Below are 24,932 nucleotides of genomic sequence, written 5' to 3'. Positions count from 1 at the left end.
CCAGAGTGTGCTTAAAGCAGGAAAGAGGAATTGTATGGGTTGTGACAGGTGCGGGCTGTTAAGGTGTCCATACACTAGGACGATTACACAGCAATTTGGTCACTTTTCATTCTGGCGAGAAATCGGATGAAATCGCACGTGTTTGAAATCAGGTCTGATGTGATGCATGGGTCCCGTGAGCATTGCATCGGTGCCTGAAGATCGCATGTGCTGCAATATAGATATGAATGCATGCAATACATCGGCCCGTATTCAATGCGGCCGGCGAAGGGGTTAAACGGTGATGTTTAACGGTGCTGTTTAACCCCCGGACCAGCCGCTCCCCCTCCGCTGTCACAGCTCGCCCCGGGCGGTTCAAGGGAAATTGCAGGTGACTTCTCCCTTCAGAGAAGCCGCCCACCTTAATATAGCTACACAATAGCAATTCTAAACAGCCTTTAGCATGGGTCCTCAAACTGCGGCCCTCCAGGTGTTGTGAAACTACAAATCCCAGCATGCCTTGCCACAGTTTTGCTATAAGGGAGTGTTAAAACTGTGGCAAGGCATGCTGGGATTTGTAGTTTCACAACATCTGGAGGGCCGCAGTTTGAGGACCCATGGCCTTTAGTGTATTTCCCAGTTGTGGTAACGTGTAACTACCATCCTCGTAAATAAATGGTATTCGTCACATACAAGAGAAGACTGTAGCATACTACAAATGATGGCTGCACCTTATGGTATTATGTTACCAATGTAGCAGGATTCATCAGTGTCCAGCGATTACAAGTCATGTAAACCCGCGCACAGACCTGCTCATCACAAATAACTAGTGTACCCGAGCTTTCATGAATAAGCCTCTTTATTAAAGGTTAATGTCTCCATAGGACAGTGGTTCCGTAACTGTGTGACGTGGCACCCTGGGGTGCCTTGAGGCACTTGCAGGTGTGCCCTGGGTTGGTGGACCTGCTGTTCCTCCTCAAATAACTGAACCTACGGTTGACCTCTAAACACAAGGGGTTATTCTGGTTCACACGCAAAGGCAAATTCCTACTCAAATGGACAAAACCATGTGCGCTGCAGGTGGGGCAGATGTAACATGTGCAGAGAGTCAGATTTGAGTGGGGTTATACTTCAAAGTGAGATCTATATTATAATTTAAAAATAAAGCAGTCAGTATTTTCCCTGCACAGAAACAAAATAACTTGCAAAAATCGAATTCTCTCTGCACGTTACACCTGCCCCCCTGCAGTACGCATGTTTTTGTCCTTTTGAGAAGGAATTTGCCTTTGCGAGTGAACCAGAATAAGGGCCACAATTAGTTTAATTGGTACTCTTTACTTAGATGGGCGCCCGTCGTGGTGATCGCGGGTACATTTATGTCTGGCCGCGACGCGACCCACGCGATGCCCGCGATTTCCCATTGAAACCCATGTTAAACATGGAAATCGTGTCGGTCGCGTCGCGGCCGGCCATAAATGTACCCGCGATGTGATGCTCCCGATTTGCCATAGGAATCAATGTTAAAAGGCCCGATGGACACGATTTTACTGTTAAATGCCTCAATGGACCCGATTTGGCCATAGGAATCAATGTTAAATGGGCCACAGAGGCCAAATAAGCACAATTAACCCTTAAATGTCCCCCCAAATTTTTAACGCCACCCCACGATCCACTCCAACCCGAAGCGTGGCGAGCACAGCGAGCCCGCGAGGGTCGGCGGTACGCGTCCTCCGACCTTTTCATGCCCTACTATCCACTAGGGCGTGGAGTGAGAATAGAATAGTGTGGCGAGCGCAGCGAGCCACCGAGCCCGAAGCGTGGCGAGCGCAGCGAGCCCCGCGAGGGGACGCGGATACCTTCACAGTTATACGCGTCCCCTCGCGGGCTTCACAGGTGTCTGTGGCGACGCGGATACCTGTGAAGCCCGCGAGGGGACGCGTCTACCTGTGAAGGTATCCGCTGCGCTCGCCACGCTTCGGGCTCGGTGCGCTCGCCACACTATTCTATTCTCACTCCACGCCCTAGTGGATAGTAGGGCATGAAAAGGTCGGAGGACGCGTACCGCCGCCGCTCGCCACGCTTCGGGTTGGCGTGGATCGTGGGGTGGCGTTAAAAATTTGGGTGGACATTTGAGGGTTAATTGTGGCTATTTGGGCTCTGTAGCCCATTTAACATTGATTCCTATGGCCAAATCGCGGGCATTGAGGCATTTTACATGCAAATCGCGATCAATCAACCTTTTTAACATTGTTCCCTATGGGAAAATCGCGGTCATCGCGGGTCGCATATTTTTATGTACCCGCGATTTACCCGCGACGCCCGCGATTTCAATCGCGGGCGCCCATCTAGGTAAAGAGTACCGTTTAATTTAATACGATTCTTTTGGCCTAGGGGTGCTGTGCCAAATAATCTGATACACTAAGGTGCTGTGAAATAAAAAAGTTTGGGAACCCCTGCCCTAATGACAATGATCACACAAACTTCAGTCACACTCCCTCAGCATTTAATACTCTCAGTCTCTCTCTCTGGCCATACATACTGTGGCTGTCCTTGTATTTCTATATTGGCCAGAAATCTCAAGCTTATGGTTGATGGCCTTGCCTGACTTATATATCTCCTTCTTTTCCTATTGTTGTCCCTCATTTCCTTTTTGCTCTCATTCTGTGTTTGAGTTTTCTTTACAGTATTTCTATCTTCACCCAATCAGTTTTCATTGATACAAACAGCAAATATACAATCTGTTATAAACAATTGAACTGGGACAAGACAGTCGCTAGTAAGAATATCAAAAGACGATAAACATAAAAGTAGTCCAAAAATGCGATATTATCACACAGGCATAAAACATCGCAAAAAAAGTACCTAAAATTTCACTGTGCTGCAACAGCAATACACAAATACAAAAACAATATCAATAAAACATAAATAAAAAGATAAAGAAACAGTCAAGAAAGAACAAAAGAAAATCTGTGTGTCTTCTAAGAGGTCGAGACAGTCAGAGGTAGATGAGGTAGTATAGAAAGCATAGTCTGAAGCTGTGTACACACGGCGGCGATAGGCGCTCTCGTTTTCAGCCCCGTTCTAATCGCTGGTCGCAGGAGCTTGCTCCTGTGACCAGCTGATTACCTCTGCGGCACCGCCGGCAGAGCTTCCCCTCGTGTGTATGGGGCTTAAGCTCTCTTTAAAGCTTAACCATGCATACCAGGTAGTGGTAAATATGGAGGAAGGCAATTTTGATGTCTTCCATTAACATATATCGGTCTATTCTTTGGAAACAATGAGAGATAGGAGGAGGAGTCGACAGCTGCCAATAGCATGGTCGCCCTTTGAGCATTCATCAGATGTTGGAGTAATGATTTTTGTAACAGGCATATCCATGTAGTTAAGCAGCCAAAACTCTGGGGGGATTGTTACGAAATCCCGGCAGTCAAAATCCCGACAAGTGGGGGATGTGGATCACCCCCCCTTGCGGGCTAGCTGTTCCCCTTAGGCTGCCCCCGCCGCCATTCACAGCAGTGACCATACGGCAGGCTCAGGGATTTTCGGGCCGAGCAGCCCCGAAGTTTCCTGAGCGGGGCATGCTGCCGGCGCCTGCTCACTGCAGCGTATGATGGTGGCAGCGGCAAAGGAGCTCCGGTGTACGATGGACGGAGCAGAGGGGATCAAAAGGAGGGTGGAGCGATGACTGGGGGGGGCGGTGCCCTTAGAGGTGATGCGCCAGTGGTGCACAGCTGAAGTCACCACTGGTGCACACCTACATACTGGTGGTATGCCCGGAAATTTTCCAGGACAGCCCGTTGCGGCAGCGCAGCTAAGCCCGGAAAATTTACGGGCATACCACCAAAGTGGTTAAAGAAATTGGAGATAGAAAGTACCAAACAAGTAATTTTAAGGCTGCAGAGCGGATTGCAACAAATTACAGTAGTGCAGCATTGCTCTTTGGGGCCGATTCAGACCTGTAAGACCGGGTCCCAATTCGGCCCCGTGTTTGATGGTGGGGGGTTTCCACATGTGCATGCGTGAATATGTGCATGCGCAAACCCCAGAGCAAACCGCTTCGGCGAGCTTCACCAACACCAAGCCATTCACTCCAGGAGGGGCGGAGTGGGAGAGGGAGCAGGGGAACGCCCAGCGTTTTATAGGCGTCGCCATAAAGATGCTTCTCATACAGGCATGGCGATGCCCACTTAGGGTGGGCGGCTGACGTCACATGACATCAGCACCCGCCCCCTTTTTGAAGATCTGCCGGAATTAAGGTCAATTTAGACTGAATTATCATTATAGGGGAGAGAAATCATTCGATGGTGTGCGACCATCCAATGATTTCTCTCCCGTTCAGCTGCGTGCGAGGGGATGCTAGCGCCGGGATTCAGGTGGTGTTTCCCTGTTCGCTAGGCTGTGAAAAGGTCTGAATCAGGCCCTTTGTCCTTGTGGGTGCGGTTGGGGTGTTATTATACATCAATAACAATTGGGCAAGCCAATTGTTATTGATGTATAAGAACACCCCAATAACACCCCACACATGAGCAACATTTATTACACACTCAAAGTGGCACATTTACCATTCAGTACCAAAATAAAAATGCCGAAGTCTTTGGGGATTTCATAGTATAACATATATACACAATTCATTACACTATACATACTCTAGCATAGCACTGGGCAATGTTGTGGCACCCCAACTGCTGTGGAACAACAGATACCAGCATGCTCTGCTACACCATTGTTATAAGGAATGTTAAAAGAGCAGCAGGGCATGCTGGAATGTATAGATCCACAGCAGCTGGACCACTGCATGTTGCTGAACCTAGCCCTGCAAATAAACATGTTTATAAAACAAACTGTACATACACTCAGAGTTATACATACTCTGGGACAAATGTAGCGGAGCTTCGGCCCCAGCTCCAGATAAACCCTGGAAAAGGTTCTGGTGGGCTATATTTAGAAAGCACATAACATAGTGGATAACACTCTGGGGGCATGATTCAACAATAAGAGTAGAATAACCATACAGCCCTAACATTTCCTGACCACCAATAACCAATCCACAATAACTCCAGGATAATTCATATCAAGGTCCATGTCAGATCCAAGTGCAGCCTTCTGTCACCCATTATTAATATACCATACTGATGTCCTGCCTGGTGCTCTATTACTACAATAATCTATTATCTGTCATAGGACACACTAATATATATATATATATATATATATATATATATATATATATATATATATATATATATATATACACACACACACACACACACACACACACACACACACACAGATAGATATATGTACACACACACACAGGTCTGTGTTCCATGTATATGCCGGTGATAGATGTGGCTGTTGGTGTGATGATGACAGAGACGAGGGGCAGTATAACAGAGGTTTCTCAGCCCCAGTGACAGGGCCACCTACATGACCAACCCCCCACAGCGGCCGGACCCTGAGTGACAGGCAGCCCCAGTGACAGGGGGGTCTGTGTGGAGCTTGGGGTCGGTCCGGACCGGCACTGATATCATAGGTGACTGATATTACAGCACGGAGAGATCGTGCACTAAGGGGGGAGCGGTGCAGGGTGGACGGCCCCGGCTGCTGAGACTGGGGGTAGGAGGGAGGGGAAAAGAGGGCTCCTTACCTTTAAGAGATGAGACGTCGCCATGTTCCCTCAACTTGTCCTCCCGCCGGATCCCGCGAGATCTGCAACTCCTGCTGCTGCTGCTGCTGCTGCTGCTGCCGCTGCCGGCGCGTGTCGGGTCACATGATCCGCGGCAGAGCCGGGCTCGCGGCAGCGGCGGCGTTAGTGGGGCGGCGCGCACCCCGGCTCCCCATTGGGTAGACCTTAGGTCGAAGGCGGGGCGCGTAATGCACGGCGAATGACGTCAGCTCTGTTGCCGGCTTGTGTTGTGTACATGGGGCGCCTGACCCCTGTGAAGCCAAGAGGCTGAATTTCTCTGTACAGTGTATGCATGGGAAGGACGGGGATAGTTGGGACGCCCTGTGTGATGTAGCTTTCCCCGGCTCTCTGTAGTGTGTATGGGGGACGGGGATAGAATAATACTTGCCTACCGGACCCTCTCCATGAGGGAGAAAATGCCCTGTGTGACTGAATTGTCCAAGGCTCTGTGTGGTTTACAAAAGTACCGATCTATCCACTAACCAGAGTGCTTACAGCTCTTCACTGTATGGAAGTACAGTATGTGGAGAGATGTCACTGGATTGCAGGAAGGGCATTTTATAATTTTTTTTAAATTGCTTTCCTATGAATGACTATGTAGGGGCCCCAGCACATTGCTTTGCCCAGGACCTGTAATGCTGTTAAGACAGACATAGTGTAATGTGTATAAGGGGTATTAGTGCAAGGTAAATAAGAGGCACTATAATGTGGTATTTGAATTGGGTGCACTACTGAGTGTTGTAACTTGAATAAGGGGCACTACTATTTGGCCTATTGTGTATAATGGGTACTACTGTGGGTAGAATGTAAATAAGAGGCACTATTGTATATTGTTATGCACCCTTTTTTTGTGGACATGTGCCAATGGAGCGGGCGGCAGTGGACCCATGTTTTCTTTCCTGAACATGGCACAAAATGTTTAGTTACAGCTCTGCTGGAAAATGTAAGGACTAAATGTTACAACCTGTGAGAATTATCTCATCCCTTATGGTAGAAGCCAGGCTATCTGATGTATCCATATGCTCTCCAGAAATCCTATATGCTAGGCAAGTGGTTCCCAAATATTTATGAACCACAGCACCCTAGCGAATCAGTTTTTGTTTCACGGCATCACTAGACCAAAAGTTTCTTATTGACAACATTTCATTTAAAAAAATAATATTAAAATGATGTAATCATGGACCCTAACGACGGAGACTAGAACCTTTGGGAGCCACCAAGCCCGCAAGGGGCTTTTTGTGTTGGTCCCGTATGGGCGGTTAGGATTCTGATATTGATATACTGACCGTCGGGATCCTGACCGTCGCCCATTCATACCACACCCATAATTTGAGTTGGTCCTGGACCACCAACCTGAGGCACCCCAGGATGCCACGGCACACAGTTTGAGAACCACTGTGCTAGGCTATATGAGCAGGCTGCTGCATCTCTCTCTCTCGATATTTTTAAATGTGGGCTAAACACACGGCCACAAGTACTATCTTTATTGCGAGGAAGCCTCTATAGGCATAAAGCGATTTATACTAGCTGAAGATGGTGCAAACTCAGTAAAGCTTTGCTCTTTGGAATTTGTTATATAGGTGTCAGATCATAGTCCCCATTGATAATAATGGGGACTGTGAACTGCAGCGATAGCTAGCTTTCTGCAGAGTTCTGCTATTCGTTTATAGCAGCAATTTGTAATATTATGCATAAGCTGCAGTCCAGTCCCACAGGCAGGCCCCTGCTCGGATGGCGGTAGAATCTAATACCCCTTTTACACCAAAATCCCTGGTCCGACCCTGGTCTTTGAACACAGGCTTTTCCAGGGTCGGACCCAGGTCCATACTCCGTTTACACAGCACTTCGACCCAGGTCGGACCCAGGTCTGTGTCATTTACACTGAACCTGGGTCAGCCCTGATTTTCCTTGTGGATATCATTTATTATATACTGCACACTGCAAAAGGAAACTGTACATTCAATAAAGGTTAACCGAATAGAGGAGTCTATATATATATATATTCTATACACACACATATTTACTTTAATACAGGACCGTATCCCATTTGCTGTTTTCGGACCACTAGTCCCAGCATACCTGCCGAGTCCCAGAGCGATAGATAAAATTGTAGGGTTTAAGACTACATTGCCCAGCATTCCCACCGGCAGGCCCACACTCACAACCCTTTGTCTGGGGGCAGCAGCTGCAGTGCCTGAGAATATGTGACTTGCAGCTGCTAGTCTTGTCTGGGTTCTATGTCCACCCTTCAGCGTGCATGTGCTGGAGAGATGACACTTCGGGCTGCATAGGGGTCCTTGTGGCGGGTGGCTGCAGCTGACTTTACAGAGGCAGCGCAGAGCCTGATATGCTCCCGCCGCCGCTGTCAGCTCCTGCCGCTGAAGGAGCTCCGATCACACCAGCGCAAAGCGGAACCTCGGCCGGCTCTGAGAGGTACAGGCTGCGGCAGTCAGCAGCAGGGGGGTGTGAGGAGAGCGCACTGGATGTCCCGACCCGTGCTGGGACCATTTACACCGGCCTCTACACGGGTCCTAGCCGTGTTCCACCCAGGTCAGGACCTGGGTAGAGGTCCCGTGTAAATGGACACGGGTCGACCCCATTTACACCGCCGGTGATCCGGGTCTGACCCGCCGCTGACCCGGATTTTTCGGCGGTGTAAAAGGGGTATAAGCAACAGAGGCCTCAGCTACTAATGTGCATGCAGAGATGTCAACTTTATGATGCGCATGCTGAAAACACTGGTAAAAGGTCTGCCATCAACATGAGACTTTGGAGGTGTAAGTGTTCAAGAAATGGGGCAGTGTGTAGGCCCTCCCTGGATTTACAGGGCCTGTGTACACTACACCCATTATAAATATGCGAGTGCTGCTGTTGGAACATCAGATTATGAAACAAATACACTTGATAAATACAATTATAGAAATCTGGGGTGAGATTTCATAGGATGAGAAAATTAGAGAGTGAGAGATTTGGTAAGAAAACTCCAGTTGTGTTAAAGCGGCAATCATTTACACTGCAAACCAGTTTGGTTTTGCAGTGTAAATGATTGCTGCTTTAAAAAAAACCTGGAGATTTCTTACCAAATCTCTCACTTTCTGAATCTCTCATCCTATTAAATCTCACCCCTGTTTGGTGATGCGGGTATGGGTCATAGGGTTGACATGACTGAAGGTCGACATGGGGTTAGCTCGGCAGGGACATTAGGTCGACATGCACAAGGTTGACAGTCAAAAGGTCAACATGGGGTTTTCCAATACCCCCCCCAATTGTCGACACAGAGGATACATCTTCACATGATTTCTACCTCTGAAGGGTCCTACACACATAGCGACGTGTGCCAGCGATCTGAGCGATGCTAAATCCCTCAGCAAGATCGCTCAGCACACTGCGATGACCAGCTATGCACCAGCAATGTGTACTGAGTGATTTGGCAGGGCCTGTGTTCTCTAGTGAGAACACTGCCGATTTAACTAGACTTACATTGAAGAAGTATAACTCTAGGCAGGCGAAAGTGATGCTTGGCCCTTACACACAGAGGGATTTTGGGTAATTTTCTATGCAATCTAGTCAGATCGCTTAGAAAATGACCCCAAATCACTCCATGTGTGGGAACCATTACTGTTTGGTATTGCAGTTAGAGTATCCCTTATCCAATTATCTGTTTATTATTATTCTGAAAACCATACATTCCAAAAAGTGAAACAAAAAAATTCTTGCTAAAAGCGTTACTGGGGACATCTGTAACAGCACTACTGAGGACATAATATGTAACTGGCACTACTGGGGACATCTGTAACAGCACTACTGAGGACATAATATGTAACTGGCACTACTGGGGACATCTGTAACAGCACTACTGAGGACATGATATGTAACTAGCACTACTGGGGACATCTGTAACAGCACTACTGGGGACATGATATGTAACTGGCACTACTGGGGACATCTGTAACAGCACTACTGGGGACACGATATGTAACTGGCACTAATGGGGACATCTGTAATAACACTACTGAGGACATAATATGTAACTGGCACTACTGAGGACATGATATGTAACAGCACTACTGGGGACACGATATGTAACTGGCACTACTGGGGACATCTGTAACATCACTACTGAGGACATGATATGTAAATGGCACTAATGGGGACATCTGTAACAACACTACTGAGGACATGATATGTAACTGGCACTAATGAGGACATCTGTAACCGCACTACTGAGGACATTATATGTAACTGGCACTACTGGGAACATCTGTAAAAGCACTACTGAGGAGATGATATGTAACTGGCACTAATGAGGACATCTGTAACAGAACTACTGAGGACATGATATGTAACTGGCACTACTGGGGACATCTGTAACAGCACTACTGAGGACATGATATGTAACTGGCACTACTGGGGACATCTGTAACAGCACTACTGAGGACATAATATGTAACTGGCACTACTGAGGACATGATATGTAACTGGCACTAATGGGGACATCTGTAACAAAACTACTGAGGACATAATATGTAACTGGCGCTACTGAGGACATGATATGTAACAGTACTACTGGGGACATCTGTAACAGCACTACTGGGGACACGTAACTGGCACTACTGGGGACATCTGTAACAGCACTACTGAGGACATGATATGTAAATGGCACTAATGGGGACATCTGTAACAACACTACTGAGGACATAATATGTAACTGGCACTACTGAGGACATGATATGTAACTGGCACTAATGAGGACATCTGTAACAGCACTACTGAGGACATATGTAACTGGCACCAGTGGGAACATCTGTAAAAGCACTACTGAGAAGATTATATGTAACTAGCACTACTGAGGACATCTGTAACAGCACTACTGAGGACATGATATGTAATTGGCACTACTGAGGACATGATATGTAACTGGCACTACTGGGGACATCTGTAACAGCACTTCTGAGGACATGACATGTAACTGACACTACAGGGGACATCGGTAACAGCACTACTGAGGACATGATATGTAACTGACAATACTGGGGACATCTGTAACAGCACTACTGAGGACATGATATGTAACTGACAATACTGGGGACATCTGTAACAGCACTTCTGAGGACATGATATGTAACTGACACTACTGGGGACATCTGTAACAGCACTTCTGAGGACATGATATGTAACTGACACTACTGGGGACATCTGTAACAGCACTACTGAGGACATGATATGTAACTGACAATACTGGGGACATGATATGTAACTGGCGCAAGAAAATGACTGATTAGCATTCAAATTTAGTACCTGCTAAGAAAGAACACAAACTTTGTTTTGAAACCTTGTTTTATGCACAAATTAAACAAATGAAATACACACAAATATATTTTGTGTTTATACAACATAAATGTAATGTAGCTTTCACATCACACTTTTAAAACGGTATATTGCCGTTTTTTTGCCTTTTAAAACGTTTAAGGCTGCAGTGTGAAAGTGTCATAGTTGAAATACCATTTAAAGTTAACTGGTATTTCAACACGTTTATAAAGCAGAGTCCTACCCGTTTTAAAGCCAATTCAGAGCCGTTTTTTGTGCTGTCTGAATGGCACTGAAATGGTATTTAGTAAAAAATAAAGGTTAGAGCACTGTGATAGGCTGTCCCTTGTCTTGTGTCCCTTCCCTGAACCAGGAAATAAGCTGTGGGTAGAAACGTGTTCAGAGGTTAAACGGCTTGACTGGTGATGTGAATGGTACTTAAACGGTATTTTTAAATGGTAATCTGCTGCAATATGAACACTAGACCCGTTTAAAATACCATTTAAAATTACAGTTTTTCAAAACGTTTCAAAATGTTTTATGTGATGTGAAAGCTACATAAGATACCTCATTGAAATATAATAATATTTTGAAATACTGAATATTCCGTTATCCAAAATTCTTCTGGTCCCGAGCATTTTAGATAACCTGGTACAGGTTGAGTATGCCTTATTTTTTCACTGTTTCCAGTTGTCTTTCTTTTTATGTTATCACTGTTTCCGTTTGTAACATTTAACAGAATTGTATGCGATATGTTTGAAGCTATTACTAATAAATAATGATAGCCTATAAATTGTATCACAAAAAAAAAAAACTTTACTTGAATTGTCTGAACAAAAAAATAAAAATTGTGCCGAAAAATTGTGAAAAAGGTATCGGGTAGCACAACTGGGCAGCAGACTATATGGCATAGGTATACAGTATTGTATACAAATAAAACACAGTTCTTATTAACTGTGTATTTATGCCTGGATAAATACAAATATATATTTTACCTGTAAGATAAGGAATGTAATTAAACACTTGTTCTTATGTAACAATTACTGTTTCCCAATTCCTGATTTATATGCTGATTACGCCTTCAGTCTTATTATATTAAAATGGAACCAACCTCTCCGTGGCTTGGACTGGGTGTAACTATTGTTGTGACATGTCCCAAACTTGAATACTAATTATTTTCAGTTCGTTATGTTGCTGTTTGCTAACTGAAGCCCATTATGTGCGAATAGTTAATCCCATCGCCATTATCTCCGGTCTTGGACTAGGTACAGAATGTACATGGACCTTGTAAGGAAAGTTAATGATTCAGCTGCTCATTATAAAGTCTTGCTGTCTGTGAATTGGCATTGCTAGCCTTTGACACTGGATTACAGTGCATCAGATACTTCTACAGCGACCTGCGAGGGGGGATCTTAACTGGATATGGACACCGTAAGCACTCATGAAAGTTCTGTCCACCTTGTGCCCAGGAAGAGCAGGATCTCGGAGGTGCTTCTCAGGGTGAAAGAGAAACTGTTCCACTGGTATGTATTTAAGCGAATGTTAGCAAACTTTTCTACTAGTATCATTTTATACCACTTTCAAACATGCAGCTATATCCCGGACTTTTTCACATGAACGCGCATCAACCTGGGACAAAGTTCCGTGTCAATATCACAGCTCCCAACCAGGGTCATAGAGCTGAGACTTGGGAATGTGCCAGCTTGCTAGACCTGGCTAGTTTACAGGTGACATGTCTGAAAGGAAGACGAGCAGCCTATGTAGTCACAGCGTTACATTTTCTAGCACAAGAGCAAGCGATATCCAAGTGCACCTAAGGGCAAGTGTACATGCTTCGTTGAAAGCCATATTAAATGGAATGATGCATTATGTGTATCCTTGAGATGATCTAGAACAGACCTGTCCAAACTTTGGCCCTCCAGCTTTTTTGTGAAACTACACATCCCAGCATGCATTGCCATAGTTTTAGCGTTCCCTAATAGCAAAACTGTGGCAAGGCATGATGGGACTTGTAGTTTCACAACCTAGTTTGGACATGCCTGATCTAGGTGATCGGACACCCTGTCCATCTAATGACTGTCCACTCTGTAATACACATCCACTTCAATACTGATCTCAGCTACAGCCTCCTTACACAAGCTACTGATTTGGACCTCCACTCCCTACTTTGCTAATATCTGGCTATATGTAATAAACACATTGGTCTCTCTCTCTGTTGTAGAATAAACATCATTTTTAATAGGGGAGACTTCAAATGTATATAATATAATGATATAATATAATGATATAGGACACAACAAGAAGATGTAAAGCACATGTCTTCATTTCATCACCTGCTCAGAGTGAGAGGGAGCATGCCCTCTAGTAGCCTAGGTTACATCTACACCTGGCATAGCAGCTGATGGGCAAAGATGCTCTATACCAGCTGCTACCTCTGTAGTTACACTCATACCCATGGTTAGTATGTAATTATATCAATACAGATGTTATCAGGGGTTAAAATGGGTATGTGAACATGGTGGAACTAAGTTCTGCCACCTGAATGGTAGGTGTAACACAGCCCTGCACAGTAATCCTGACAGAAAAGTCTGTCCCAGTGGCTTCCTTTTCTGGCACGACCTATCTGATGTCGCCGCTGTTGAATACAAGGCGAGAGGGGGGCTGGAGGGACACAAGCGTGTGGAAGCTGCTGGAGGAACACAGGGTATTGAGCTGCTGGAGGGACACATGTAGCTGGTGAAGGAAAATTTGCAGTGAGGGGCTGGAGTGACAGGCAGGTAGGTGTAGAGGGGGCACGAATACTGTGGGCATTATAGCGCTCATGATCTCAGCTTACCAAGCAGTAGGTTGTGCCACCCTGACGAATCCCCTCGCAACCATGCGAGGGGGGATGTTTTATGAAAATATCCCCTAGCATGTGCTCGCTACTGATGGTCACCGTGGAGACTGACATATTTATGGGCTTCCGTCCGAAAACAGGGCAGGCGGCTGACGTCATGTGATGTCACACTGCGTCACGCCGCCATTGACATGGGAATGCCTAGAGTTTGCATAGGAACACCCATGCAACGCTGGGCATTCCCATGTCGGAGCGTGTCGCCCCCGTCACCCCCCCCCATCCCTGTGCGAGTGCCACGCCGACAGTGCAGGTCAGCAAGGGTGCTCGCACAGAAGGCCTGCACATGTGCATAACTAATTATGCCCATGCTGCTGGGCACAACCACCGGTCCCCCGTGCGAACGCGCAGGGGGACCAAATCGATCAGAATGAGGGCCTATGTGTATAAGGAGCGCAATTGGACTATTGTACTGCTTCCTTATGAGACCACTCTCCCTTTATAAATTAAGGGAGGTAGGGCACAAAATTATAGTTTGCAGGGGTTGCCAAAAGCAATGGCACTGGCCCGGGCTTGCCTAATGGGAGGTGGGCATGGTCGGTGGCAGGGGAAATGAGTTTCACCACCTCTCCCTGACCACTTTAGGCCATGGTCTAGATGACATCCACTCAAGTGAGCTCCTCTCTGTCATCTCCAAAATCTTAACCGCTTATAAAAGAGTGCTCAGCGGCAGATAGCTCTGTTACTACTGGCTAAAAGTCCCTCCTGTATCTTACCCCTCATTCCTGAAGTGTGAGTGGTGTGGGGGACACCAGGGGTCCCTGGATCCAGCAGATCAGTTGTATACATGAGTAAGCATGTCATAAGTAACTTGTAAGTTGTGTTTCTGCTCATTGCTGCCTGTGCCTCACTGACCTTTCGTCGTGTATGTCTCTTTCTTTTATAAGTACAGGCATTTTTAGTAAATTAGCCTGTTTAGATTTCACTGTTATCTCAATACAAGGCCGTCCCAATGTTTTGTGCCACAGTTATCACACTGGAGGCAGAACTGATGTCTGTTCATTAGATTCAAGGTTCCAGTGAAGTCATACATTTATATGCTTATGAATAGCCAATAAATGTCCCAATGCTTATAGGCAGTGGCGTAACTAGATACTTGTGGGCCCCATAGCAAAAGTTTGTAAGGGCCCCTATTCATCACCTAATGCTGAAAAATGTATATTGCACATGAACCTTTGACAGGCAAAGTGGGCCCCTCTCAGCTCTGGGCCCCATAGCAGCACCTATGGTAGTTCCGCCCTTGCTTATAGGTAAATGTATGAAAAGGTAAACTATTGATAATCCGGCACTGTGCCGAATAATCTGTTTTGCCAGATTATCGGTGGTATCTCCTCTGTAGTGGCCCCTTCGACGTGCAGACCATGTCCCGGCACAGTGCAACTCCCCTGGCTCCAAGTCTGTGTGTTCCCTGGCTCCGTTTCTCTCCCTGATGCTCATCTCCGCCCAGTGGCGTAAGTTCGCTCCAGTTGCCAGGAGGCAAGATATATATTGGTGCCCCCCCCCCACACACACACACACACACAACCCTATATAACCTTATATAAAAGATATATTTCTGTTCAGAAATATAGATAGATAGATAGATAGATAGATAGATAGATAGATAGATAGATAGAACACATATTTCAGAACTCAGCCACAGAAGCAATATCGTTGGCTTTTAAATAATTGATTTAAACTTCCAGGAGGAGGAGAGGTGCCCCCTTGGGAGCAGGAGCCCGGCGGCAGGTGACTCCATTGCCTCCCAGAGTTCTGCCTCTGTCTCCGCCTGCAATGCAACTTCTGCTGCCTCTCATTTCTAGGGATAGCCATCAACCATCGATGTTTCAAAATCATCAATGGTTTATGGCCGATGTTGAATACTTTTGCCATTCATGCTGGAAAACCAGATGGTTTCCCTCCATCGATGGCACAGCAAAACCAATGTTTTGCTGGTTTTTTTTCTTCAAAGTGTCAGGACACGGAACATAGCTCCGCCCCCCGACACCCACGAAGCCCCGCCCCATGTTTTGGTCTACAGGCCTATCAGTAAAAAAACAATGGATGACCATCGGTAGGTAAAAACATTGATGGTCGTCCATTGGATAGTTTAACACTATCGATGGCCAGTTGCACTATTGCCATCGATGGCAACCATTGATGGCAAAGGCAACAATGGCCATCCCTACTCCTTTCCCCCCTGCAGCACGACCCACATCACAGCGTTACTCTCCTGTCCCCGCTGCCACACTAAACCCTCCCACTGGCCCAGTCTAAACCCTCAAGCCACCAATTCCTAATCCCCCCTCCAAGTACCTGATGTTTCAGGATTAAGAGGGGTGGCGGAAAAATCAATGGGTCACCTGTATTAAATTCTCTTTAATAAGGTTATACATTAAGATGTACAGTGACTTATAAGTTCATTAAAACCCTTAAGCCTTTGCGTGCCAAGAGAATTTGGCAAAATAGGTATAAAAATTAACCAGGCAGACATATTTATTCACCATAATGACCTGTAATGTTTACATTATATAGTAAATATAATTTTTTTTACACATTTTTTTTAATTTGAATTTATATAACAAATGTGAGTGACACCGGCATATTTAGCAGATATTTTGTACATCTTTCACAGATGTTGGCGCTCAAAGGGTTAAATATGAATGAGCTATTAGTAACTGTAGGGCACAGATTGCTTGGTATCTGGTTGAAAGATCTACAGTAAAAAAGGTTGACCCCCAATTAAATGGTCAACATGTTCAAAGGGCGACAGGTAAATGGTAGACGTTTTATTGGATTTTTTGGCTTCACCCTAAGTAGTTGCTGCCAGGGGTAGGTCTCACTGTCTTTTCCAAAGGCTTTATACTGGCCACACATCAGACCAACTTTCCTCCAACCATCCAACTAGTTGGTTGGTTGGACTGAAGATCTGGTATTGTATGGGGGCAAATGCCAATAAGCAATTTGCTCACAAACTCAGGAGAATGGACAAAAACTTTCAGTGAAATTGTTTAAATAATATAGGTACATTATCTTAGTGACAGTTGTTTTTCCATTTTCTTATTTGGGAAACAAATGAGAATTACAAACTACATTTGCTCTTATCCAGTACCAGGTTTTTATTCCATCCAACCAACTAGTTGGATGGTTGGAAGAAAGTTGGTCTGATGTGTGGCCAGCATAAGACAAGCTGTAAGATTTTAAAAGGAATATTGCTATTGCTGAGTTCTGAGAAGGTAAGGTAGACATCATATAGCTATTTATATGAAGTATTCGGGGCAGTGCGGATGGTGTAATGCTTAGCATTATTGGCTCACAGCACTGAGGTCATGGGTCCGTTACCCACCATGGACCAAACTGTGCAGTGTTTGTGTGGGTTTACTCCGGGTGCTCCGGTTTCCTTCCTCAATCCAAAAATATACTGGAAGGCTAATTGGCTTCCAACAAAAATGTGTGCGCTATATAAGAAACTGTTAATAAATAATAAATATTAAGGGGTCAGTTCAATTAGATTCAGCCCAGTCTGGTCCTTGACTAAGGGTACCTATAGGGGCACTTACGGTACTGCCGCACATGTGGTGAAATTGGGCACTCGCATCTAATTACATTGAACCCTAAAGGCCCCCATACATTAGGTTGACTAACTTGATGTGCCAAGTTTTGCATGCTGCCCGGCTTCCCTGCACTACCCAGCTCCCTTGCCTTCTACAAGCGCCCGCCACCCAGCATCACATCATACCTGGCTCTCTGGTCCCCTTGCTACGTTCACCGCCCCCTGCTCGCCTCAAGGCTGCACATACGATTTACCAAATCGTATGTGCAGCCCGTCTGACCTCCCGACTCTCAGTAGCGCATGCAGGGGGGTTTATGAGTACCCAGAACCCCCCCCCCAGGAGTCTATGCTGAATGCTGAGGGTCCCCTCTTTCCATGGGTACAAGAATTTTTAAAATCGGCCCTTGGGAACCGGAAATATCTGACTTCAAAGCAGTGGTCCCCATCCAAGCCTGTTAATTGCTGTTCCTAGTCAGATATTTCAGGTTCTGTCTGACTAGTGCTGTGTACATACGGGGTAATATAATTGCTGGGGATATATGGTACTTATGTAATATCTGGGCTCCCGTATTTCTTATGAGACCGCATCCCCTCGCGGGGCGCGCTGCGCACGCCACGCTTCGGGCACGGTGGCTCGCTGCGCTCGCCACACTATATAAAATCAACTCCATGCGTAGTTGGATAGTAGGGGTATGAAAAAATGGGGTGCATTTAACATGGGAGCCCAGATAATACATAAGTACCGGATATATTGCTAGCAATATATCCCCAGCAATCATATTGCTCAGTGTCTCCTTTTCATCAGCGATGAAAAGGAGACACTGCTACGGGGCGGAGGGGGAGCGCAGCAGCAGCAGACGCTGCTGCTGTCACTTTGATGGGAGGAGGGAGGGAGCAGCGGCACGGGGCTGGGGAGATCAACGCTGATCTCCCCGGCGCTGACCTCCCGGCACAGCGATCGCCGGGGAAAGACGCTGGTCGCAGGAGCATGCTCCTGCGACCATTAGGCAGTGCACATGGGAGCGCGCATCTGGCGATTTATCACCAGCTGCGCTCCAAATCACTGGCAATATGGTCGCTCAGCGACCATATTCCCAGCGATTTTACATGAAATTGCACCCGTGTGTACTCACCGTTTTTCTGAGGGTATATTACAAAAGCTGGGACTCTCCTCCTTTAAAGGACACTAGCATACCTCCCAACATGACCCTCTCCAGGAGGGACAGAATGCTCTGTTTCTGGACTTTCCTCTTAATTAATGATTGCCATCACCCATACCTCCCAACAGTCCCGATTTTATCGGGACAGTCCCGATTGTCAGGGCCTGTCCCGTTGTCCCACCCGCGGGCGGCAGTGTCCCGCGGTGTGGGGGGGCTGTTGGGAGTCCCCCCTGTCAGCTGCTAAGCAGCGGGGAATAAATGCTGTGCGCAAGTGCACAGCGTCTATTCCCGCAGCCAGGGGGCTGGGGGCATGGCTAGAGGCTCACAGAGCCTCTGGGTCATGCCCCCATAGCGGCAAAATGGGGGCGTGACCTCGCGGAAGAGCCGCGAGCTTAGGACACGCCCCCAAATTAGGCCACTCCCCCGAAAATTTCGGCACGCCTCCGGCGCGCAGCAGCAGCGTCCCGCCTGCTGAACGTCCAAAGTTGGGAGGTATGCATCACCTGTTTCAAACAGGTTAATGGACAAGAAAGGCATTTCACCACAGGTGATTGCAATCATAAATTAAGAGGAAAGCCCAGAAACAGAGCAATGTGTCCCTCCTGGAGAGGGTCATGTTGGGAGGTATGCACTAGTAGCTTGTCTCTACTGTTCCCAAAACCAGAGATATCAGCCTTCCAGCAGCTGGTTACGGCTCCAGCACCACACACCTGGTATGTAGTTTTATATACTCGTTGGCAGATTGCTCTGCCTCCTGAACTCTGATCCCCTAGTGCCCAATAGCATTTGGTAGGTAAGATTCTCTAGTTTTTAATTCCATTAAAATCTAAGGAATCTATTTCCAGGAACTGGAGATATCTGCAGTCAAGCAAGCTGTCCTCCCACCAGAAAATTATGAATAATAAGCCCACTCCATTATACACCCCTCCTCTGCTTATTAAACATCCTCTACCACCCTGGAAGTTATGTATCAGGACCCCTACATTCAGCCCAATGCCCCCTTCTCCAACCCCATCTCCCACCATCTGTGCAGTAAAGGGGTAATTAGTGGAATTTACTGAACCAGGCCCTACATGCTGAGCGGTTGATATAATACCCCCTACCACCTGCGGGACATCAAAGCTGCCCCCACCCCTACCGCTGGTGGATCGGTAGGGGCCCCAATACATTGTTATGCCCAGGGGCCTACACTGCTGTTGATGTATGTATATATATATATATATATATATTTATTATTATTATTATATACATTTGGTCTATCTTAAATACTTTAACTGACCCGGCATATACTGGGTCACCTAAGTGTCCATCTCCGTACTTTGCTCCGCCCCTCTGGAAACCCCCTTCTGAAAATCCTGGATTTGCCCCTGACTCTGACCCAATGCGCACTTAAACGTGCATCGGGTCGGAAGGGATGTCTGCACATCGGGCAGGGGCGGATCCAGGATAAAATGACAGGGGGGGCACCATGATAAAAGAGGGATTGGGTGGGGGAGGGGTGGTGTTAGTGGTGCCAGTGTACATGCTAAGAGAGCGGCAGAGAGAGGGTGGGAATGGGATTAAAAATAGGCCCTGGCATTTAAAATGCGCAGGCCCACCATGGCGACAAAAGTGAAGGATGTACTTGTTTTCGCGCCAAAGGCGCGCTTTGGAAAAGGGGGTGTGGTCACTCAACAGGGGGCGTGTCCTTGAGTGTAGTGTACAACACCATATACAACTTCTACACATTATGCAACAAAATACTAGACCCCATTATACTTGCCCCTTACACATGATGCCAAATGGAATGAGCCAAAATTCACATAATGCCACACGGATTGTCACAAAATTCACATAATGCCACACGGATTGAGCCAGAATTCACATAATGCCACACAGATTAAGCCAAAATTCACAATATGCTTGATAAACAGGGACTTTGTCCACCAAATGCGCGCATTAAACATAATGTCCATTACATGTTAAATTACATGCCATTATGTCCATTATGTATTATGCCAAACACCATAATGCCTATTAAAAATTATGCTACATAAGTGCTGCTTATCTACATGCTCATTGCCAAGGGTTCCATGCTCATTGCCATAGGTTCCATGCTCGTTGCCATGTGGGATTACATGCTCATTGCCAAGGGGGAATACATGCTCGCAGTAAATGGGGGACAGCCGCCGCCAGGCAGAAGTGATAGCCACTGACAGTGGCAGAGCCTGGCTGTATTCAGATCACTGCAGGTCCCGGCTATTTGAAATAATACCCCTTTCACACCAGAAAATGCATTCCAATGTTGGCCCCTTTTACACCAGCCTAGTCCCTGCATTTTCTGGTGTGAGGGTGAGAGAAAACCACCGGATATATCTTCGGAACCAACTGACCCATTTACATGAGACAAGTATCATATTGAAGAACTTTTGAGTGGGCTTTGAATGATTTTGGTCCAGCGAAACTGGAACGTTTGTTCCCAGAGTAATCTGCCCTCAAAGAACATGAACAGCATTAAATTACATTTAAAAAATAAAAAAATCGGTTTACATGCAATATCTCTGGAACCGATTGACCGATATGGACCAGCCTGGTATCATATTGAAGGCCCAGCGATTTGGAATTGAATAAGATAAACTACAAGCATCTGTGATGCCAGGGGGGGAACTGGCAGCCGTCGGGACCGGGTGGGGGTCAGAATTAACGGGTCCCATATTATCCTATGGGGAAAAATGTTACAGCTTTGCCAGGCGATATCTCCGGTTCCCGGGGGGCTAGAGACACAGGGCTGGGCTCGTTGGAAAGCCCTGGTCCTCAGCTACAAAATGAAATGACAGGGGGGGCACGTGCCCGGGTGCCCCCCCCCTGAATCCGCCACTGACATCGGGTGAAATCGGTCCTAAATCGCATAGTGTATAGGTCCTTAAGAGACTAATTGTCACCACTGTCCATTTGAATTTATATAACAAATGTGTGCGACGCTGGCATATTTGGCGATACAATTTCGTATTTGAATTCACTCGCGATGCCCCCCGCATTAAGCCCCAGGGGTTACACTTTCCCTTACATCCGCAGGAGTCTGTGGTAAAATGCATGTGGAGAAACACCTGGATTCCAGTCTGTTAGGCAAAATCTATGGGTTATTACCACACATTGGGGCAGATGTATTAAGCCTTAACAAGAGATAAATGTAAGGGTGATAAGGAGAGATAAACGTCCAGCCAATCAGCACCTTACTGACTTTTTTCAAACACAGCCTATAACATGGCAGTTAGCAGGTGTTTGGCTGGACATTTATCTCGCCTTATCACCCTTGGATTTATCTCTTGTTAAAGCTTAATACATCTGCCCCATTACCCCAAGTTATACAGTGCTGGAAAATGCAGAATAATGAAATTACTCCAGGTGTTAAGCCCAGAGCTTTTCCCCTGCCTTATTGGATGTCTTTTTTATTTTGAAAGATTTTATTTTGTTGAACAGTGGAACTCACTCGTGTTTCCATTAGGTGTTTTGCAACTTTTGTAAATTTGCAAAGTGTATGATCTGAAAATTGTCTCGTACATTACAGGCAAGATAGATTAATACACATTTCACATTCGTATACCTCCATACATGACCCATTCCAGGATTGACAAAATGCTCTGTTACTGGACTTCTGTGGCAGTTGCAGAAGCGGGGGTGCAGCACAGTCCAAAATTCAGATAGGGGAGCCCCACCAACCGCAACCCCAAACACAGCAGCCATGGACACACTGGCAGGTGTGGCTCCCCTATTTGAATTTTGGACAGTGGTGCAGTCCTGCAACTGCCACTGGCAAGGAAGTCCAGGAGCAAAGCATTCTGTCCCTCTGGGAATGGGACATGTTGGGAGGTATACATTTGCACCTATAACGGAAGCGTAGCAACCAGGGTTAACGGGTTCTCATGTAGACAAAGTTCAGTGAGGGTGTGTTAAAACAAATGAGAGTTAAGCAGAGCTGGACTATTAGCAGCCATATCTATTGTACCTAGTTACTGTACTGTAGATACAGATGTACATTGATGATAATAATTAGTAGTACACCAACTGCGTGCGTAGGTGGCGCTGTTTCTCAAGATGCATATAACTCAGCATATGTGGCAGTATTAACAGTTTTTCTTTAATGAAGTGTGACACATATATTTCCAATTCTGCATCAGGGAACTTTTTTTCTCAGCTATGCAACAGTGAGCAACTGTGCTGTGCAAACTGCAGGACGGTTATATAAATATCTTATCAATAAACCCTGTCACACTCTTTCACAGTAGCAAGGTCTAAGGAAAAAAGTTACAATTGGTCTTCTCACCATGTAATAGATGAATATTAGTGTAATAACCATGAAGAGGTAGAGCAAAAATAACGAGAAGACACTATGGCATAATGAAATCACAACGGGGCAGATTTATTACGCCTGGTTATGTGATAAAGAGGCTGGTATTTTATCAACGGCCAGTCAGCTCCTTGCTGTCAAGTTACAGGCAGGGTTTGAAAAATGACAGAAGCTGATTGGCTAGTGGTTATCACCAGGCTAAAAACATCTGCCCCAATATGAGTGGAGGATCCCTATACAAGTTATACTGTATGTAGACATGGTTAAAAAAATATTAGATACTCTGTTGCCATTAATTATTTTTAAGGTATGGTGGAGGGCCACAGACAGTATTGTATCTTCGCCAGGGCAGTCTTAATCCGGATTTGCTTGCATTTGATCTTCTCATGCTACATTACCCATCAAGAGAAAATTCATGTCACTGTCATTCCTCACAGGTCCCGCTGAAAGTTGATCAGGCACACAGTCATGTGATTATTGTTTGGCCTTTGAATTGCTTCAGATAGATTTATTGAGGAATCTGACGCTTGGAAAGAAAAAAATTTCACACGCAACTGAGCTTAGCTCCGCCCCAGACAATTCTAGTCCATTCTTTCTGACAAAATCCTTCTTAGATGGACAAAACCATGTGCACTGCGGGTGGGGCAGATGTAACTTGTGCAGAGAGAATTAGATTTGGGTGGGGTTTTCTTCAAAGTGAGATCTATATTGAAGTGTAAAATCATGCAGTCAGTATTTTCCCTGCACAGAAACAAAATAACTCACCTAAATCTAATTCTCTCTGCACATGTTACATCTGCCCCCCTGCAGTGCACATGGTTTTGTCCATCTAAGAAGGATTTTGGCAGAAAGAATGAACTAGAATAACCCCCAATATCACAAAGCCCTGTTCCTGGGACTCATGTGCCCTAAGCCTGTTGAATTTGTAAAGCTGGGATGACCATCAGTGGGTGAAACCATCCTGATTCCCTTGCAGATGGTTTCACACCATCAAGGTTTCCTAACAATGGTACCATCGATGAGTAAACCACCGATGGCCATCACTAGATTAGGCAGTCTGCACTCCTGCAACAATGATGCATGAGGAAGTGACCTGTGCTTGGTTCATTCCTTGACTAGTGACTAAGAGGATGATTTACAAAACCATTGCTCTAGCCACCACGATGATTGTAGCCACCATTTTTTAGAATGTCATTGATAAATGATAGCTAGAATCTTATTAGTTCTACTTGTCCTCTTTAAAAGGATTTATAGATTTTAGTGTCCCAGAAGTACAGCAGTGAAAGGCATTGTGTGTAGGGTGCTCTATGCAATAGTCCAAAATGCAATAGTCCAAAAAATACAAGTAGGTCATCTTCTGACAAAATGGACCCCTAGTTTGTGTGAGTGTGTGGTAGACAATGTAAGCACTTAATATATAATCAATAATAACAATAATAAAGACATTTCCGCACATGCAGACATGTTGAATTGTTATGGAAAAATAATAAAATCAGCATTGAATTAATATAGTACCGGCTATTGCGCATTAACCCATAGAATCCGGGATATATTCCCAGAGGTATGGGTTAGCTCCTTTACAACACCTGTGACCAGGGCATGTAATGCGGACTTCTGTTCCAGCTCGAACAGAAATCTTTGCTAACAGTAGCCTGCGGGGTGAGTGAAAACTGCAACTGAATAACCCATGCAAATCAATTAGCCTGTGGTAATTAACTGCGTGTAATCTAATCTGCCCCTCCCTATGTGTCCTACCAAATGACGTAGTATTCCAATGGCAACTGTGCAGTACAGTCCCCAAACTGGTGGCTAACACCTCATTCTCCTCTCCGTGTCTCAGCTCTGTAACAATAGCTACTGAGACACGTACTACCATTTAGTATAAAGTATAGCAGGAGTTAATCCACCAAAAGCCCCATACTCACTAGGATATAGTAAAAAATAGGCTTTCTGAGTGATATCTTTCACTATATCTTCTAATGTGTATACTAGACAATATGTTATTCGGCCGGTGTTAGGGGGGCGGGTGCGTTTGTTATTTTTAG

The 24,932-nt window shown here is 45.8% G+C and overlaps 1 protein-coding gene across 2 annotated transcripts in view; it reads right to left on the bottom strand.

Annotated features, from left to right (window-relative positions):
* CUL5 (cullin 5) overlaps positions 1-5,762 on the bottom strand; it is a 76,091-nt gene extending 70,329 nt beyond the window's left edge. For both annotated transcript variants that reach the window (XM_083169973.1, XM_083169974.1), the window contains exon 1: positions 5,627-5,762. In XM_083169973.1, the coding sequence (XP_083026099.1) occupies positions 5,627-5,650 (24 nt within the window). In that variant the 5' untranslated portion in view covers positions 5,651-5,762. The remainder of the gene's footprint in view (positions 1-5,626) is intronic.
* Positions 5,763-24,932: the final 19,170 nt, after the last annotated feature.

This window comes from Crinia signifera, chromosome 2, assembly GCF_055691185.1.
Source record: "Crinia signifera chromosome 2, ASM5569118v1, whole genome shotgun sequence".
In the NCBI taxonomy this organism is placed as follows: domain Eukaryota; kingdom Metazoa; phylum Chordata; class Amphibia; order Anura; family Myobatrachidae; genus Crinia; species Crinia signifera.
Note: the sequence above shows the minus strand (reverse complement) of the source record. Positions and strands in the feature narration are given on the sequence as shown.